General features: G+C 39.4%; 3 protein-coding genes across 6 annotated transcripts; 1 reads left to right on the forward strand and 2 right to left on the reverse strand.

Moving 5' to 3' along the window:
- Positions 1–248: 248 nt before the first annotated feature.
- Positions 249–3,751, reverse strand: zgc:110366 (uncharacterized protein LOC550476 homolog). Its single transcript, XM_056742651.1, has 8 exons — positions 3,528–3,751; positions 2,904–3,152; positions 2,701–2,802; positions 2,524–2,615; positions 1,529–1,711; positions 1,217–1,276; positions 715–855; positions 249–483 (listed from the first exon to the last, which is right to left on the reverse strand). Exons 1-7 carry the CDS (start codon positions 3,610–3,612, stop codon positions 760–762), a joined length of 867 nt encoding a protein of 288 aa, XP_056598629.1. The 5' UTR covers positions 3,613–3,751; the 3' UTR covers positions 249–483; positions 715–759.
- Positions 3,752–3,838: 87 nt separating this feature from the next.
- Positions 3,839–7,385, forward strand: extl2 (exostosin-like glycosyltransferase 2). Of its 2 annotated transcripts, none has more exons than XM_056742647.1 (5): positions 3,839–4,081; positions 4,592–5,019; positions 5,250–5,320; positions 5,461–5,576; positions 5,883–7,385. In XM_056742647.1, exons 1-5 carry the CDS (start codon positions 4,044–4,046, stop codon positions 6,274–6,276), a joined length of 1,047 nt encoding a protein of 348 aa, XP_056598625.1. In that variant the 5' UTR covers positions 3,839–4,043; the 3' UTR covers positions 6,277–7,385. The 2 variants fall into 2 exon arrangements, with proteins under 2 accessions (XP_056598625.1, XP_056598624.1); XM_056742646.1 differs by lacking the exon at positions 3,839–4,081 and adding an exon at positions 4,195–4,271.
- A 219-nt stretch (positions 7,386–7,604) lies between these two features.
- Positions 7,605–12,857, reverse strand: LOC130417257 (uncharacterized). Of its 3 annotated transcripts, none has more exons than XM_056742650.1 (3): positions 12,114–12,857; positions 8,326–9,022; positions 7,605–8,237 (listed from the first exon to the last, which is right to left on the reverse strand). In XM_056742650.1, exons 2-3 carry the CDS (start codon positions 8,972–8,974, stop codon positions 7,903–7,905), a joined length of 984 nt encoding a protein of 327 aa, XP_056598628.1. In that variant the 5' UTR covers positions 8,975–9,022; positions 12,114–12,857; the 3' UTR covers positions 7,605–7,902. The 3 variants fall into 3 exon arrangements, with proteins under 3 accessions (XP_056598628.1, XP_056598626.1, XP_056598627.1); XM_056742648.1 differs by lacking the exon at positions 12,114–12,857 and adding an exon at positions 11,635–11,861; XM_056742649.1 differs by lacking the exon at positions 12,114–12,857 and having other exon boundaries at positions 8,326–10,537.
- Between the last annotated feature and the right edge of the window lie 6,856 nt (positions 12,858–19,713).

The raw sequence follows: 19,713 nt of genomic DNA on the forward strand, positions 1-19,713 counted from the left end.
ATCCACAAAAACGTGTACAGTAATGGATTTATAATGAAAGTATCATTCCATAGGATAACCATTAATATACTGTTGCACAAGTTTATCCACTTGAAATGATCCCACCATTGACAACTATCTGTACATCCTTGACACCGAAATAACATTTGTAATAGATTCATAACTTTCTAAATTATTTGACAACACTTCTACTTAAATGTTCCCGCATTTTTTTTGTTCTTTATATTGGAATAGAATGAACAGTGCATATAATATTAAAATTCCATTTTATTTAAAAGGCAAATGTGACATCAGCATTTCATAAATAACCTTTTTTTACAGTGAGATCAGGAAATGGATTTCAAAAGTGTGCCATTTATCCTACAGGAAAATTCTTTGAAGTTATCCTTTCCAGATGGGATAACTGAGATGAATTAGCTTCTGGTTATTATGTAACCTATTAATTTGCTCCATGTCGTCTTCTTTTAGTGTGAACCCAAAAACCTGTTGATAAATGACTAAGTTAATTGAACTGGTGAAGACAACAAGTCTTTGAGATCATCCTTGATTTTGTTTCCATCGGATTCAATGCTGTGTTGCTCATAATTACTTTAAGTACAGTACCGACTTGTATTTTACAACCACTAAACAACAGAATTTAAGTCTAATAAAACGAAAAACAATTACCAACAATTCATTTTTTGTTGACTGATTTGCACTTTTCTCCTGGCTCACCTGAACAGGTGGTGGTATAAGATATTTTCATATAAAATATCATGGTTATTCCACATGAGTAGGGTCCCAGCTCACACGTCTCCCATCATGCAACAATCTCATGGCTGCCATGTCTGAATCATCCAAACTGAACCCAAACACCTGCACAGCAGGAGTGACAGATCACCACAGTGAAATTATGGTCTGTGTCTGTTAAAAAAGGATGATCTCAAAGAGACAGCGAACGTATGGAGAACTGCATAACTTAAAAAATACAGGGACAAACAGAGAATTGTTAGTTTGTGTACCTGGCATTGGTTAACTTGTTTCATATGGGGCTAGATATTACTTCAAGCACATATCAAGAGATATAAAAATGGAACGTGTATATAAAAATACAAAACATCCTGAATATTGGTTTAGCTGCAATAGAAGAAAAGTCTAACAAAGAACACTGACAGACTCCCTTGTTGAATAACTAAGGTTTTGGTATTTTTTTTTTCATGTTAAATGTTTAACTTACTTGGCAGTTTTCATGAATTCTTTCTGGTTTGGTGGACTTTGGAATAGTGACAACTCCATTCTGAGAAGAATTAAAACTCAATTGATATATAAGATCATAACAGCGTCTTCGGAATTACATTTACTAGCAATTACAAAAAAAACTTATTAACATTTTAAATAACACATCAAAAGAAATCAAACATCATTACATTTGTAGTGTTGACAAGGTTTTATGTAAGTTATAAACAACACCATCTGACTTTCCCCCAACTCTCAAATTGTTTTAATAATACATATTAAACAGCTTATGAGAATGTATTGAAATCAGTACCTGAATACTCCAGCGAATGCAGATTTGGGATGCGCTGCGGCCGTATTTCTGGGCCAGCTGAAGAATCGTGGGGTGAGTAAGAGCCTGACCTTTGGCCAGAGGACAGTAGCCTTCAAACACAATACCCTCTTTCTGACAATGTTCAACAAGCTTCATTGGCTGCTGGAAGGGATGGAACTCCACCTGCAAACAAATCGGATTCACACAAAAACTCATTTGATCAAATCGAGTGCATCTGGTTTAATATTAAGTCGACGGGGGCAACTATGTGATATTGCAATAAAGGGACAATGAATGTACTTTCATAATTTACTAATTTTCACATCATTCTAAACCTGTATGACTTACTCCCTTAGGTAGAACACAAAATACCATGTAAAATGAGTCATATGGCGTGAATATGTGTTTTTCCGTGTCTTTGGTGTGTTATAAGTTGCCCGTCCATGTATTAGACACTTAAATTAGCAAAAATTAAACTGTCGGAACATAAGACGCATTCTATCAAAATCCGAATGCTCACCCCGACCTGCCTGGAACGTCACATTCCAAATATGGTAAGAAGCGTTACATTTCCGTCACGCGCTTGCAGTATTCGACCAATCACTACGCACTGGTTAACTGGCCAATCATAGCACACCTCACTTTTCAGAGCGTTTCATAGAGGAGCGAAGAGGAGATGCAAACATTAACGGTATGTGGAAAATACAGCGTTTTAAACCTTAAATTGTGTATACACATTACATTACATCTAAAAAAGCAAAAAATATGTGTTTTAGCGTGTCATATGACCCCTTTAACATAATTTATGGACTCAAAACCACTGAGACAATTCTCAAAAAATACCTTCTTTTGTGAGCCACGGATGAAAGAAAGTCATGATGGCGCCAGTTTTATTTCTTCCCTAACGCAACGGTTATATTAAAAAGTGAATGTGAAGTGACTCAAATTTATTGTTGTATAGAAGCGGGAAAAAACTCTAATTTATTCATTCATACTTGGTTAACATGAGGAACAGCTCCACCAACGTCTTTTAACTCGTTCAAGTGACCGATGAGAAAGTTACTCACGCCGATGGCATGACACAAACCTTGAAAATGAACAAAAAAATGAACATTTACATGAACAATAATTGAAGTATAATGTCAAAACAGTGGTGAAAACAGAGCATCAACCTTCATCATAAAGCTCCTGCAGAGCTCTCCACGTCTCTTCTCGAACCTCTCTGTTAGAACGACCTGAAACCATACTGTCAGGCCAATGCATCAGATACAAGTCTGTGAGAATGAAAAGAATTCAAAGTCCGTCAAAATCTGCTACGTAAAGATCAGCAAGAGTTTAACAAGCAAATGGACCCATTGATTCATAACACACCTACCTAAATAATCCACCCCCAGTCTTGCACATGATTCCCGGCAGGCTTGTTTTGTGCTCTTGTAGCCGTAGTCTGCAGGCCACAGTTTGGTGGTGAGCCAGATTTGCTCTCGAGGTACATCACTTTCAACCACAGCTTTCCCCAAAGCCTCTTCACAACCATAACGTTTAGCTGTGTCTATATGCCGTATGCCACACTGCTGAAGAGCATACACTACTGCGTCATGACTATAACCTCCCTGATGAGATGTCCCTGTTAAGAGAACACAGCAGATAGTCAATGAATGCAAACACATCACACATTTTCCACGGTCTTACCATAATAATAGCTCAACCATGAAATCTGAAATAAAACTATAATAAAACAAGGTTTTAATGCAAAATAGCTGGACATATACCATTGTATTTTTTGCTTTTCTTCATTTTAATCATGATAGTAAAATTCCCATGGTTTTATAATCTGCGAATGCAATTGCACTATACTACCACAAGAAGTCCCGTAGTTTACACATGAGCTAAACAACAGTTACGCCATACATGACCGCACTATTTTTCTATCAATGCGATAAAGAAATGTTGGTTATTTATGCAAGTTATATGTGTTCGTCCAGTTAAAGCGTATTCTCACCTAAACCCAGAATAGGAATTTTAAGTCCATTAGAGAGCGATATTTCAGGGCAGGAGAGCGCAGCACTGCATGCAACTGTCGCCATATTCTTCTTTTTTAAGTTTACCGAGAATCCTTATAACATTGCACAATGCATTTCGATGTGCAAACTTTTATTAGAATCCGAGGACTGTTCTTACTGCAGCTTTACACAGTCGAAGAATGAAACAGATCACATAACACACTCGCTGTTCACGAATGAAAACTTGAATGGGCGTGTCTGTAATGTCGTAAAGTTGTTTGCGACGGTGCCTGCAGCGCGACCACGATTATATGATCATGTTTATGATAAATCAAAGCTTTGGAGTTAATCTAGGTTTTTATCGCGTTTTACTCAGACTTAAAATATTGAAAGTTTATAATGGTGTTTGTAAACACTCTTTGTATTAATTATTTAATTTATTCTATTAAAAAAGTTAATAAAGTTTAGCATTCGAAGAATCTACCAAACTCTAGGACGTTCCTTTGTGATTGCGCATGCGCAAAGAAGTAAACTTCCATGGGGATGCAATGAGGTAGCTATTTGCTTTTAAACTGACAATGTTTTTCTTTAATATAGGGTTTTGTGTGTGTCTATTATTCAGCGTATAACTTTTATTTACAGTGTTTTCGGTGATTTAAACAGAACGTGATTCGCATGCAGAATGGTGTCTGTTGCATCACTAACGTTATTTGTTGTTATGTTTCATTCTGTCTGCTAAAACGGTAACTGGTTTATTTATTTGAGCTAATATGATAACTTTCATGCATATGTGTGTAAAATATTAGGTAAAGCATGTATAGAGCTACTAAACGTAACGTTAGCTGATAGTAAACGTTTTGATATCGTTTCACCCTCTGTGAAAAACGGTTTGTACTGTAAGCACATGCGTTATTAATAATATAGCTTTCCCCCTGTTACATGATGATATTTTAAAGACTGTATTTGATGCTTTTGGAAAGCCATTTTTTGTAGAATTCTTCTAAACTGAGTCGATAGATTTTTTAATTTTTCTGTTTATTTAACACATTTCTCTGATCATTAGGATCCATCTGCGCAGCTGCAGGTCACTGGGCCGGGTGCGAGCACACTTTATCATCGGCCCATTACTATTGCTGCTTCTGGCCGGAGTGGCTCTGACCTTTCTACTGCCTAACAATGAAGACAACCGCATCCTCCGAGACCTCCGGCAAAGTTCCAACACCTCATTTACCCTACCAGACCCAAAGGACAGTTTCACTATTGTCATGCAGACGTACAACCGTACCGACGTTCTCCTCAAGATCCTCAACCATTATCAGGCCATGCCTCACCTGCAGTGCATCATCATAGTGTGGAACAACCCCGGACAGCCGCCACCCAAAGAACTGTGGGATTCACTTGGTCCACACCCAGTGCCAGTCATCTTTAAAGAACAGAGCGTGAACAGAATGCGCAATCGACTGCAACCACACCCTGAGATCAAGACTGATGGTGCGTCTATGTGATTCTTAAATACATGGGTGATTTGTCAATGGAGTGACGTCTGAAGAAATTTTTCATCCAAATAGTTCATTACAATTGATGTTGTTGTATAGCTGTGTGATTCGCCCATGTGACTTCATATCTGTTTTACATTTTTTGCCAACGTTATTTTTTCTATCAATCAGAATCAAGTAATTTTGCTTTTGTCTGTAATATGTACTGATTGACACTTTTTCTAGCTGTTTTGATGCTTGATGACGACACGCTGGTCAGTGTTCCTGATATCAGCTTTGCATTTTCTGTCTGGAAGGTAAAGCGTCATGTTATTTATGGTGTAACACTATTTTCTGATCACACTTCATCTGTGCTCTATATTGCTAGAATTGTAGAATTTAAATGCAATTTCATAAGGTCATGCTCTAAGATGTTTCTTTTCGGTTTATATTGTAGCAATTTCCGGATCAGATTGTGGGTTTTGTTCCTCGGAAGCATGTGACCACAACATCAGGAGTGTATAGCTATGGTAGTTTTGAGCTTCAGGATCCTGACAAAGGTGGTGGTGACTGGTAAGTCTGTGTTACCCATGGGCTCTATGCCATGTCTGCTTACTTTTAGCTAAATCTATCTTTTTTTGAAGCCAAAAAATATTGGCATCCACTGAATTCCATTGTATGGACACAAAACCACTGAGACGTTTATCAAAATGTCTTCTTTTGTCCTCCACAGAAGAAAGACTCAAATTAGGGTTTTTGAATGACATAAGGGTGAATAAGTTAGATTTTTTATTTTTGGGCGAACTATTTCTGTTTATCACAATACATCCACACAGTACAGTTACATGCAACTGAACTCCCATTTAACCATCCCAACAGGTACTCTATGATCCTTGTGGGTGCCGCTTTTTTCCACCAGCGTTTCCTGCAGCTGTTTCAAGACCAGCCCAGCGAGGTGCACCATCTGGTGGATGAAACGCAGAACTGTGACGACATCGCCATGAACTTTGTTGTGGCACGCCGACTTGCACGGATGTCGGGCCATAACCGTCCTTCAGGCGTTTTCGTGAAGCCTGTAGACATGCGTAATCTGGAGAAGGAGGCCAGCAGTGGATACGTTGGCATGTGGCACAGGGCAGAGCACATGCTCCAGCGTTCCTATTGTCTGAATAAGCTGGCACAGATCTACAGAGGCATGCCGCTCCGCTACTCCAATATGATGATCTCCCAGTATGGCTTCCCCAGCTATGCTAATCACAAGAGTAGAATCTAATGGGAACAGATCGGAAGCATCTTAAATGTATGAATTAGGTGATCTTCTGGTGTGAGATAGAGCAGCTGGTTCCTAACTTCATTTAAATTTACAATAAAATGTGTTTACATATATTATAATGACATGATAGCATGCAGGGCAGAAACTATTAAGAAATCAAAGAGAAATTTGTCTTTTTGGTTGGTGGGCATGTAGGTTTGCTGTCCTGTTTTTCTTTTTCTGAAACACACAGTTTATGTGATAGTGCTTCTGTTAGTGAGCTGATGAATTAAATCAGGAAAAGAAATGTGTAGTGCTGGGTTGCTTTTACAGGTCCACGAGCAAGAAACATGGCTGTACATAATATACTGTAGGTTATTTAATAGTGTTTTAGTCTTTTAAAGTTTTTTTTCTTCTGCAGGTGCAAGCAAACTGATTTTGTGAATCTGTACATTGCAAAAGTGTTTTTCGTACAGGACTGTAACTCAACAATGAACACACAACTCTTTTGATTAATAATGTTTCATGTTTTTGACCTCAGTGTACTATACAAGGAAATATAGGGCAGTTGTGGAAACACACTAAATTATACATTTGAAATCAAAATATGGCATAAAAAAAACATTCTGAGCTTTACTATGCTATAAACATTTAATTTAAAATTATATTGACAGTTTACTATTGACAGAGGCAATGTTTTAATGTCACTAGACACACATTTAATCAGTTTTAATCGAGTGTTTAAATCCAATTATTATACAGTAAACAAACAAATCTCACCCCCATTGACAGTAAATGGGGGGTGAGATGTTTTGTTACTGATATTCTTCCAAATTTCTTCCTTTGTGTTCAGCAGAACAAAGAAATGTATACAGGTTTGGAACGACTTGAGGGTGAACGACTTTTTGGGTGGACTATCCTTTTAAGGAGCTCCTCCTCTTGTCACCTGTCAAGCTACAATTTGTTCCTTTTTAAATAAACTCTGAAAATAATGTTCAGTTTTACATTGTTCAAACGTTCAAAAGTTGTTTTACTGTGATTTTAACACTCTTGTAATAGTTATTATTGTTTGTTGTTCATGTCACTGTTTTTGCATAAGCATTAATACAATTAAATAATTTTAAATTAAAGGACACTGCTGTATATTTTTATAGAATAAAGGTCAATATGGGCAAACTGAGCTAATTTAAGCCCTGAGGTAGGCCATGATTATAAATAATTAAAAACTGACCAAATATACAGATATTATACATCAGGGTAAAGCTTACAATGCAATGAAGATTAATACACCTGGGGTTTGATTTAAGGGTCCTGTTTTTAATGAATAGAGACAAGACCATTGTTCAGTATGTGGTAGACCAGCTCTTCGCTTTACTTCCAATATAACTAAATACCTTTAAAAAAATCCCCAAACTGATTATAAAACCAAAATATTGAAACATTATCACAATATTAACGTATTGAAAAGCTTATGTCTAGACCATTCACACAGTTACCTGATTAAAAATGAAGAAACATATGAAAAACATTAGAAAATACTGATGAACAAGGGAACAAAAAGAAACGAGAAAAAAAACAGAAATGAGAAAAAAGCAGATAACTACTCAAACGACCAGCAAGTCGAAGTGGGTGATAGCAGAAACACACTCATTTTATCAAGAGAGCCCGGCGCATGTTGAGGGCTTTTTCTATTTTGACTCTGGCCTTATTAGCTCTGACCTGGCCTGCAAGCGTGCGTGGCTTAGCAACCAAGTGTCTCCTGGCTTGTGATGTCTTGGTGGTGCTCACTTGCACACAGGGGAGGTGAGAACTGTGCAGCTTAAGCTGATTCAATGGTCTCAGCATCACCAAGCCTTGTGAAGTGTGTGAAACAGTGGGGAGGTTTAAATTATCCTCTTCCATGTTGACCAGACAATTGGTGATCTTCCCATCCGTGTTTTTTCCCAGCGTGACTTTGGGAACAGGACTCCCATTTTGCTCATCTAGACAAGGAGAGAATAAAGACAAGACAGTTAGTGCAATAATACAATTGGAACATATTCAGAGGAGTATTGAAAGAAAAATGCATACTCTGTGCCGACACATTATCCGGAAGGTGGGGGGAGCTTCTTGGCTCTGGGTGGTCAAAAGACTGAAGCGAAGACACATGCTGGGGGTTAGGGGGCAGTGGCAAAGCCTTCCGAATGGACTGCCGTTTCAGGACTCTGTAACGCCGGGTGATTTCACACAGGGTGGCAGTAAGGGTTTCAATCTGTTCGTTGAGGTCAGCTATCTTGCATTTCAGCCTGAGTTTTTTACGTCGACAGCTCTCCAGGCAGCACAGCTCCTCCTGCACTAAAAGATCTTTCGGCATTTCCAGTTCCTCCGCCTTGACCTCAACCTCCTGCAGGTCCAAGACTGTTGCCATTGGGGGCTTGGGGTTTGACGCCCTGAGGGCGGCCAGGTGTGCCTTGATTTTATTCTTTTTGACCTCATCCACAGCATTCTGGTAAGCCTTCTTCGATAGCTCAGTGTGGCATTTTAGGTGCCGGTCCAGCCTCGTAGTGTCTTTACCGCACCCTAGGACAGGGCAGCGTCCCATACGGTATTCAATCCTGCCAGACTCCAGGGCCAAAAGGAGCCTCCTTTCATCTCCATTCACCACACGGTGAAACACCCTTAGATGCTGACTGAGCTGAGAATATTGCTTAAGGCAAACAGGGCACAAGACAACACCCATCTCAGTCCCGGGGCTTTAAATCCAGACGGAAGGATCACTTGCAGAGCTCTAAGGGGGCAGGGCAGCATAACTTGATCAGGACTATTGTCAGATAAAATACTCCATACAATCTCAACATGTTAGTATTGTTTTCTCTACTACAACTTCAACATTTGGTTATTCTCTAAACGTAAATTTCTGACATCCACGACACCCCTCCAATCCGTTCTGTGATTGAGCGTTCGAAAGGATTCCTGGGTAGGGAACTTCAGGGGAGTGCATCAATGCAGACTTCGCCGAAGAATGCATCAAGGGCACAAAGGATGCGCTCGCGAGCAAACTTCTGAGCGCCAAAAAGACAAATGAGACACACTGCGGACTCGAAGACTTGGCGAGCACGCGCAATTTAAGTCCATGAGACCGCAAGTCTACATGAAGTGAGCCATTTGGGAAAGGGCCAAAATCGGACAGATTGTCTTAAACCGAGCTGACACTACAGTACTGTGAGACTATTAGAATTGCTGTGGCGCTTACACTACACAACAAGGTTTCTTGGTATCCTTCATCTTCTTGTTGTAGCAGCAAGCACGCAACACAACACAGACAAAGTGCACTAACAACAAGACTTTGGTCAAGGGCCAACAGCGAAAACACCTTCCACATATTCAACACTTCTACCCTGCATTCCATTTCGTAGGGCTCACCCCTATGCCCTAAGGCCTTCGAAGGGTTTACCCTCTGGAGTGATAGCTTTGAAGGGTAAAAGGGTATAGGGGACCAAACAATGTTATACCAGTTATACCCTTCGAAATCCTTCATTCTGAAGGGCCCTTTGAAGTGGCCAGTTATGATCACTTCAGGTGACCCTTCAGTTTTGGCGGCCATGATTGTTGTCACTCCGAAGGGCCCTTACGAGGGCGATATATCCCGGTTGGAATGCAGGGTTAGTTTGTTGGCGGATGGCAAATGAGTTGTTGTTGGATTTACGACATCCACTGGAATGGAGGCTGAAACATTGAAGTGTTTTTAAAGGGTTTTCTATATTCCATTATACAGTTCAGAGACAAAAGAATCTGTCCGCGACAGAGGAATCCAGCCAAAATCACGAAATGTGAGCTTGCATTACCAGAATGCAGTGCTGTTGTCAGGTGGCTGTAGATTATTGTGCGCTGCATGAAATCAAACAAGCCTTTTATCTTGGACCAATGACAATATCCAGTATGTGCGCTAATGGTAGTGGCGGGATTAAATATAAAATTATTTAGCAAACACTGGTTTTGTTCATGTCCCACAACTCTGGTCACAATATTATGTGAAATAAGATAATTGAATTACAATTTGAAGTTATTTCTAAAGGGAATTGTTTAATATACAATGCATATTAACTTACAGCATCATAAATGTGTTTGTATATTTTACTGATCATTTTTATAATTTTATGAAGTAAATGTGCCTGTCCCAGTTTTTTGAGTCCTTACCACAACAATGAAAAAAAGCTTTTATAATGAAGTTTTATCAAAGACAAACAAGTCTAGTTTCTATGGAAACAGAAATTACCACATGAGCACATTGGTGACAGATCAGGCCACCTCCACTCACAAGATACCCAAAATATAAGGTAAATATCATCTTTTCTTCATCAGTATTTATTGAGTGTCCTTATCATACAGTTTAGTAATTACGTACTTTGAACTACATTTTAAAAATAAATGTATATTAATGTTTAATTCATGTATTTTAAGATGCTTAGAGTCAAAAGTAATGTAGTAGACCTTACTAGCTGCCAATTAGCTGCAATATTAGGATAATTGTTATTTCCACAAGCATGTCATTACTGCAGCAAAATTCCAAGGTTTCCTGTATATTAAATTACAAATAATAAACATGTTCCAGATTTAAATCTTAACGCCTCCATGCAATTATGTTTCCCTTTTAATATGTATTTCAGACTCTGATGATTATAATTAAAATCACAGGGTTTTTTTTATACTTTGGACAGTCATAGACTGCCACCTATGACGCCTATTCGGGCATCTAGCTAAAGCAGGACTTCTAACAAGAATAGGGCCTGACTAAATAGAAAAGTTGACAATCACCAGAGGATGGCAGTAGTGCGACATAATGGATGCAAGCTGACATCTAAAACCAAGAAGAAGAAGAGCTTCACGGCGTCTCCACTTCCCAGATTTTCATCAGCATGTTAACATATATCACTAGGTACAAACGAAAAGTATGTTACACATTCTTTCAATTATCTGATCAACGTTTGACCATATGTTTTTGCGGTTTATCAGCAAACTTCTTGCCGATCTTTTGCAAACGTTGTCGGTCAGTAGTAACGTTGTCTTACTCGCCATTGCTGGTTACTGGCCACATCGAGATTAAGTAACGTTAGCAATTTTACCAACTATGATATCACATCGACAATTTAACTCATTTGATCAGGTTTAGCGAGAAATTAGCGATTTCATGATTAGCATTAACAGTTATGTGCTGGCTGTTGATAGCTTTTCCCAAACTGTTTGAGTATTAATATTATTGCAGCGTTTTTTCCTCATGAGCTAAAGTTTTTGCAGAGTGGTTTATAATGAGCACGTTTTGCAGTCGAAGTGATTTTCAACAAAAACAATAAATAACTAATGGGAAATATTACTCAAGGTTTAGTTTAGATAAATACATACCAAGAGAGCTCTTCACATGTCGCTGCGCAAATCGATTGTCTTTTGACAATAAAGTACCGCGAGAGCATACGAGAGCTTCTGGTCTCGCGGTAATCTGACAAATCGTTCTGGGCAAAATAATCCAATATTATTTTACTGCAATACTGGAGGCCGTACAACAACAATATATCATGATATAGCCATTTCAGTCAATAGATTTACCACATTTCAAGTACAGAATGAAGAGACACGATGACTCGGGGTACGTTTAAGATTGTGTATATTTTATAATATAACAAATTAACAGTTGAACACACAAATTTGTTTACTGCGTGCATGTGACGAGTGCGCATGCGCGGCTGAGAGTACATGTGTCCGACAGTGCATCTCGTCTGCAGACAGATGCTATTGAATGTGTGTGGCTTGTTAACATGCGACGGGATTGTTCTGTGTAACGTTAATTTGATTTAGAGAATTAGCGATGCGTTTGTCATGAGTACCTTCACTTCAGAAAACTGTGTGATTGGTTTGTAAACACACGACGCGGTTCTCTCTCCCAACAGTGACCGGAGGGGCTTCGCGAATGGCTCCGGCTGGAAACAGGTGTGCCTATCGAAAACAATGTGTTTGGTGTTCAAAGACGGGAACTTGTTTCTCGATCGCTTTATATGACCATACTTTATTGCTTTGTCGCTGGAAGCACAGGCTCACACAGCACGTTTATTGCTGAAAAGGGGGCGGAGACTAGCAGCTCTCATACATTTAAAGAGACACACACAACTAAACATCGCGTTTCTCCTCACATGCAAAAGTGGGCATGTAGCGCATGGTATATTAAAAAGTGGTATTAAATCTGAGGTGCTAAAACTTCACAAACACACTCTGGGGAGACCAGAGACTTATTTAACGACTAGTGAAACCATTCGAACAGCCTCTCCTTTAAGTTATTTGCCTATTGTCTTTGGTAAAGGGAAATCACCCCTTAAGTGTAACACTTAAGGGAATAGTTTAAGGAGCTTTATGCAACCAGGCCCTGGTGTTTCAGTAGTGTTTTCTGACTGTAGCGTCTTAATCTTGGTTTTGGAGAAGTGCATGTCAGGCTGCGGCTGAGGTAGATATATATGTATCACAGCCAAAAGGCAGAAAAAATGAATTGCACTTTAGAGACTTTTGCACAAGAATTTTGCACAAGAAGCACTTTTCTCTTTTTTTTCTGTTAATCAAGAGTTTGAGAAAACATTGTTTGGTGCGTTGATTGATTGGATAAATAAAAGCATACACTGACAAGTTATGTATTTGGTTGATTATTTTTCAAGTATTTTTTTTAAGATTAAAAATTGCTTTTAAAATACGTAAAGTGGGAATATTAAAGCGGGTTAAAACATCCTTAAAATGCTATTGGGCTCGACGTGACGGTTAAAGGAAAATTGGCCTGAAAAATAAGTTCAGTCAGAGGATTGTTTTCACTTTAATCCATGACAACAGGAACAAATTCCAAATTTACAAGTCGTACATGTGCGAGTACTTGTGGAAAAAAAGCTACCTTACTTAAAACACTCCTGACATAACAACTTGAATTGACATGTTTTCATGACACAATGTTTCTCCTGATGATCAAGCGCAAATTTGTGTTGTAGTGTTCCACACAGTGGCACAGCACAGTAAACACACAGTAGCTGTTCATCCATTTTGTTTTCCGCGCTTGGATGCCTCATTCCTACTGGCCGGGCGAGTAATCATCAACGAAGCGCAGCGGCAAAATTAAGGTGAATTCGGGTAATCTTATAAACATTTTTTGTAATTTTGAATTCTGCAATCTATTTCAATATCTATCTAACACATTAGATCAATACATTAGACTTCTCGGAATTCCCTAAGATGTTTAAACCACACCAGAAGAAAGAATGAAGATATTATACCCAGTGGAGACAAGCCACACCTATGAGTAACAAAAAATATTCTGCTTAAATTTTATAATCTGGGACAGGTCACTTTGAATTCAAATTGTTTTAATAATAAAAAAAACTTCTAAAATCTTAGCAACAATTTGATAAATCATTCGATTATTCAAATTCTCCATTCAAATTGGGGCTACTCAACAAATCATGATTCACTAAAACCCTTATTCTAAATATAAGAGAAAGTATAGGAATAGCTGAAAGCACACTTACGCAAATATCACCAGCCTCTTTATTTCCTTCTCTCTCTATTTCGCTCTCTAAGACAAAATGACAAAACGTATTAGATTAGATTAGATTCAACTTTATTGTCATTACACATATACAAGTACAGTGTAACAAAATGTAGTTTAGGTCTAACCAGAAGTGCAATTAGCAAGTGCAGGATATACAGTGTGAATAAATACAGAATACAATATTAGGAAAATACTATATAATATGGGGCAATCGTAGCCTAATGGTTAGAGTGTCGGACTAGTGACCAGAAGTTTGCCGGTTCGATCCTCAGGGCCGGCGGGTAACGATTGCGGTGCAAGGCACCTAAACCCTACATGCTCCCTGGGCGCTGCAGTGATAGCTGCCCACTGCTCCGGATGTGCGTGTGTTCACCACTTGCTGTGTGTGCTCACTAATCACTGGATGGGTTAAATGCAGAGGTCACATTTCGGGTATGGGTCACCATACCTGACGAATTGGTCACTTTCACTTCACTTTCACTACAATGGGCATGTACTATGAAAATATGACAATCGGTATGTACTATGAACAATATAAACAGAAGGCTATATACTGTGAACATTAATGTACAGGTGGTTATGAACATCTAACAATATAGACTATACAATAGTGCAAGTGACTTGAGTGTGCATTAGTTACAGACATTAGCTATTAAAGTTACAGTGCAGAAGAGAAGTTTTTGCCGTTATTGAAGTTATAGTGCAGTAGATGAGGTAATGCAGTTATGAAAGTTACAGTGCAGTAGATGAGGTAATGCAGTTATGAGAGTAGTCCATTAGTGCAAATGAGCATTCAGTGTAATATTCCTGGTGTGTAAGTGAGCAGTATAGAGTGCAAATGATGCTATATGTGTCCAAACAGTCCGATGGAGCAGATAACATGAAGTACTGGTGTGTACAGTTCAGTCATGCAAGGCAGCCCTGTAGTGCAATGTAAACAATGTAATAGCAGCATTAAAGTTAAAGTTATGAGGGGTAGTGGAATCAGTGAGGAGCAGAGTTCAATAATGAAACAGCTCTGGGAAAAAAGCTGTTTCCTAGTCTGCTGGTTCTTGTCCGGAGGCACCTGAAGCGACTACCGGAAGGCAGGAGAGTAAACAGTCTATGAGAGGGGTGAGAGGAGTCCTTGATAATGCTGCGAGCTCGACGCAGCAGGGAGGGGAGTGTAGTCCCTGTGATGCGCTGGGCTGTTTTCACCACCCGCTGCAGTGCTTTGCGCTCAGCAACAGAACAGTTCCCGTACCAGACTGTGACACAGTTGGTCAGGATGCTCTCTATCGTGCAGCGATAGAAGTTCACCAGGATAGTTGAAGACAGTTGGTTCTTCTTCAGTGTCCTCAGAAAGAAGAGACCCTGGTGAGCCTTCTTGACCAGGCATGAGGTGTTGGTGGTCCAGGACAGGTCCTCCGAAATATGGGTCCCCAGGAACTTAAAACTGGAAACACGTTCAACAGCCGTCCCGTTAATGTGGATGGGGTCGTGTGTGCCTCCTTTCACCTTCCTGAAGTCCACAATGATTTCCTTTGTCTTGGAGGTGTTAAGGAGCAGGTTGTTGTTTGAGCACCATGTGGCCAGGTGCCGTACCTCCTCCCTGTAAGCAGTCTCATCGTTGTTGCTGATGAGACCAATCACTGTTGTATCATCTGCGAACTTGATGAAGGAGTTAGGTCCATTCACAGGTCCGCAGTCGAGTGTGAAAAGGGAGTAGAGAAAGGGGCTCAGTACGCAGCCCTGTGGTACACAAGTGTTGAGAGTGTGGTGGTGGAGCAGATGTGGCCTAACCTAACAAGCTGAGGCCTGTTCGTCAGGAAGTCCATAATCCAGTTGCAGGTTGAATTGTTAATGCCTAGGTTTCCAAGTTTGATGATTAGCTTGGAAGGGATGACGGTATTGAATGCAGAGCTGAAGTCTACAAACAGCATGCGTGCATAAGTGTCCTTATTATCCAGATGTGTGAGCACGGAGTGCAGCGCCATGGACACCGCATCATCTGTGCTCCTGTTGCTACGGTAGGCAAATTGGTATGGGTCCAGTGTGGATGGTAAAGAGTCTTTTAGTTGTGACAGGACCAGCCGCTCAAAGCACTTCATAACAATGGGTGTGAGTGCTACAGGGCGGTAGTCATTCAGGCATGTCGGGCTGGAATGTTTTGGAATGGGCACAATGGAGGTGGATTTGAAACATGCTGGAACCACTGCTTGGGCGAGGGACAGGTTGAAGATGTCCGTGAAGACCTCAGCGACCTGCTCCGCACATGCCCTGAGTAGGCGACCAGGGATGCCATCAGGACCAGCAGCCTTGCATGCGTTTATCCGGCTTAGTGGAGTGTAAACATCTGTGCAGTTTAGTGTGATGATTGGGTGGTCAATAGAAGGTTTGAGCCTGGTGGCGGGTTCCTTATTGTCTCTCTCAAAGCGTGCATAAAAGTCATTAAGCTCGTTCAGAAAGGCAGCATCTGTGGTTATGGGGATGGGGTGGTTGGGTTTGTAGTCACTAATGGCCTGGATGCCCTGCCACATGCGTCGAGGGTCAGAATTGGTAAAATACTCCTCTAACTTCAACTTGTAGCAGTGCTTTGCCTTTTTGATGCCTCTCTTCAGATTAGCCCTGGAAGTACTATAGGCCTGTGCATCACCTGATCTGAAGGCGGTGTTGCGTGCTTTCAACAGGAGGCGCACTTCCTTGTTCATCCATGGCTTCTGATTCGGGTATATGGTGATCTGCGTTTGAGCTGTGACACTATCAATGGTGGTTTTGATGTAGTCTAATACAGAGGAGGTGTAGGTGTCTATGTCCGTGTGAGAGCCACTGGTGGCCTGAGAAGCAAACATACTCCAGTCTGTGTGTAGAAACCTTTCCTGGAGTGTAAAGTCTGCCCCCGCAGGCCACACCTTGATGGTCTTCACTGATGGCTTCACACGATTAAGTACGAGTATGTTTCATCTGAGCATAATAGTTAGGCCTATATACTTTAAATAATATATATATATATATATATATATATATATATAATTACACGTAGATGTTTTTTAATTATTTCATCATATCCAGTGAAAGAGTCAGAAAAGCTGCGCTAGAGTTGCGATGTTTCTCTGAATAACTGCGCTTCTACAGCCGGTGTTGTACCAAAATTCGACTCCCCAGTTTTCCCCTACGAAGGTTAGGATTAGGTGTGGGTGTCGGATTTAGAGATAGAGTAGCAATCACAAAGGAGCATCCTATACGTGAATGAACCAATCAGAGGTAGGGGAGTCAAAATCTCATGGGGAGTTGAATTTCGATACAACAACGGCTATCGAGATCTCTGTAAACTGCGTGTCTGTATGAAAAGTGTTGAGTGTGAACCGATTTTGAGGTCTGCGCACTTGGATTTACTTGCAGGAGCGGTCTGAGACTGCGTCTCATTAGGTTGCCTGGAGTATCTTAGACTTGCGTGACGACAGGTGGTAATGGAAAGGTTATGCGGAATGCCCTCATATGGAGATAGACTGGGTGTGTTTTATGCAAATTACTAAACTTGTGCACGCGGCCACTCATTTAGAATACTCCAAATTCACTAACATTAGGACGAGGTTAAGAATTCACTTATGTCCGTAAGCATGATAAGTTCAAATGTTCATATAAATACGAAAAATCTATGCAATTATTAGTGAATGAGACCCATTGTCTTATTTTTGACAGATTTATGTCCTTAACATAATTCAGTCAGAATCCTATGTCATTTACCTTTGTCATGCAATTTCGGGGGAGCTTCTTGATTGACAAGTGCCCCTTTTTCTGTGCAATCACCACATGAAGCCATGTGATTTTAATCACATGACATCCATGCTAAAATAATAGTAAAAGTCCTGTTGACCAAAATTTGACAGATCAGGAAATAAACAAACAAGAGTTTAGATGTCCAAGATTACCCGATGTCCTAGTTTAGCCTAACTATTTTCAATTTTGACCGCGGTGGGCAGCGGTGTGCTCCGCTGCACGTGCGCTTTGGTCAACACATCAACAAACCGCCCTTGCACGGCGCAAGCCATTGAAATTAATGGATTCCATAGTGCACCGCATTCCGCATCCTATGTGAATGCAACATAAATGCTGTGTTTGTCTATAGCCAATAAAATGTACATTGTCATTATAGTTTCTGAATAAAGGTAGTGTCTGTCTCTTAACATTGAAAACTTGCTAACTGAACATCTTGTCTTTGTTTTTATACTGCTACCAGGTGGGGCCAACACATATAAGCCCAAGTTGATTTTGAGGGAAAACAATGTTCAATGTGTTTCTATTAATACTTTAGTATTTTAGGCAAATATTGTAAAAAATGTTTAAAAGATAATTTGAAAAGTTTTGTTACTGAAAGGTGACAAATATAGGAACTGTGCAAAGCTGTGGAAATGCAGTATTAACAACATTTATGGTAACACTTTACATTTAGGTTCCCTTCATAAAGCATTTATAAATGTGTTCATTAATGATTAATAAGTCATGTACAAATTGATTATAAGCAGTTGATACTGCATAAATAAAAAGGGGGATTCTAACGAAATACCTGCCAAATATTGAGCCATTTTTAACTTGCATGTTTAAAATGCTTTATAAATGTACTTATTCATTAATTATGTATTTATTAATTAAATATTATTAATTAAATATTTATTTGTCTTTAGTTTCAACCTGCTCGCACCAATTGCGTATAAATAACACGCTCTTGCATTGTCGTCTAAAACGTATGCCAAATTGCGATTTTGCATGCATATGATTCGCCAATGTTTGCTTGTACCTGGGTGGAGAGCAGCCATTTTAAAACGTACATGAAGAGGAAACACTGAAATAATTAAAATAATACTGTTAGGTTTAGGGTTTGGTTAGGGTAGAGGTTATAGTATGCACGGACGCAAACATTAGGTTTAGGGTTTGGGTTAGGGGACAGGGTAATGAGACAAATTGCTGTTTAATATGCAAACACGCTAATTGGCGTATCATATGCACGCAAAAATAGGCGTATTATGCACGCAAAATCACAATTTGGTGTCCATATTATACGATAATGCTCATTTTCAGTATTCATGTGAACATATTTTGAATTAAGATCAGTAGCGTAGATATATTCTCTTCATGCTCCTTGTAAGAACCCAACGTTTCTGAAATGTTCACTCTTTCATCTTTTAGCTTCATACAAGTTAAGGCTTTCAAACTTACATTTCTTATCTGATCCATACTGTTTTGGAAAAAATATCTGATGTTGTACTTGATCTACTGCGGTAAATTTAAGTCTCTGGAGTGTTGTACAAACAAAAGAACTCCCCATCCTACGGGAACTGTGTGCAAGTTAAAGGTCTCATTAAAGGGATATGATAGTAACTGAGAAAATGGCTGTAATAACTGACAAGTCTTGTGTCAAGTAAACAGGTTTTGTGTTGCATTGTTATGGGTGGAAAAATGGAAGTGAACATGATGCAAAGTTTGAGGAAAGGAGTTTCCTTCTTCTGTAAGTGCCAAGTAGACCATGTGCATATTTTTTAGTAGATTGTTCGAGAAGGTCAAAGAATCAAAATACTTATAACTAGACACTATGGGGTGGTTTCCCAGACAGGGAATAGCTTAAATCAGAACAAGGCCTTAGTCAAACTAGGATATTTAAGTCATATTCAAAATAATTTACAAAATAAAAACATGTGCATCTTGAGACAAAACAAGTCCACTGATATATTTTAAGATATGCAGTGTAAATTGTTTTTGATCAAGACACCTCTGACATTTAAATTAGTCTAGGACTGGGCATAAAACTGGATTCCAGTTTTACAGGTTTGTGTGTTGCCATGGACTCAAAAGTCAAAGAACAATAAAAACACTAAAGGAGACTATCCAAACCAAAATTCTTAAATGTTATGCATACACATCCCTCAAAA

The sequence above is a fragment of the Triplophysa dalaica genome, chromosome 3, assembly GCF_015846415.1.
Source record: "Triplophysa dalaica isolate WHDGS20190420 chromosome 3, ASM1584641v1, whole genome shotgun sequence".
Classification (NCBI taxonomy): domain Eukaryota; kingdom Metazoa; phylum Chordata; class Actinopteri; order Cypriniformes; family Nemacheilidae; genus Triplophysa; species Triplophysa dalaica.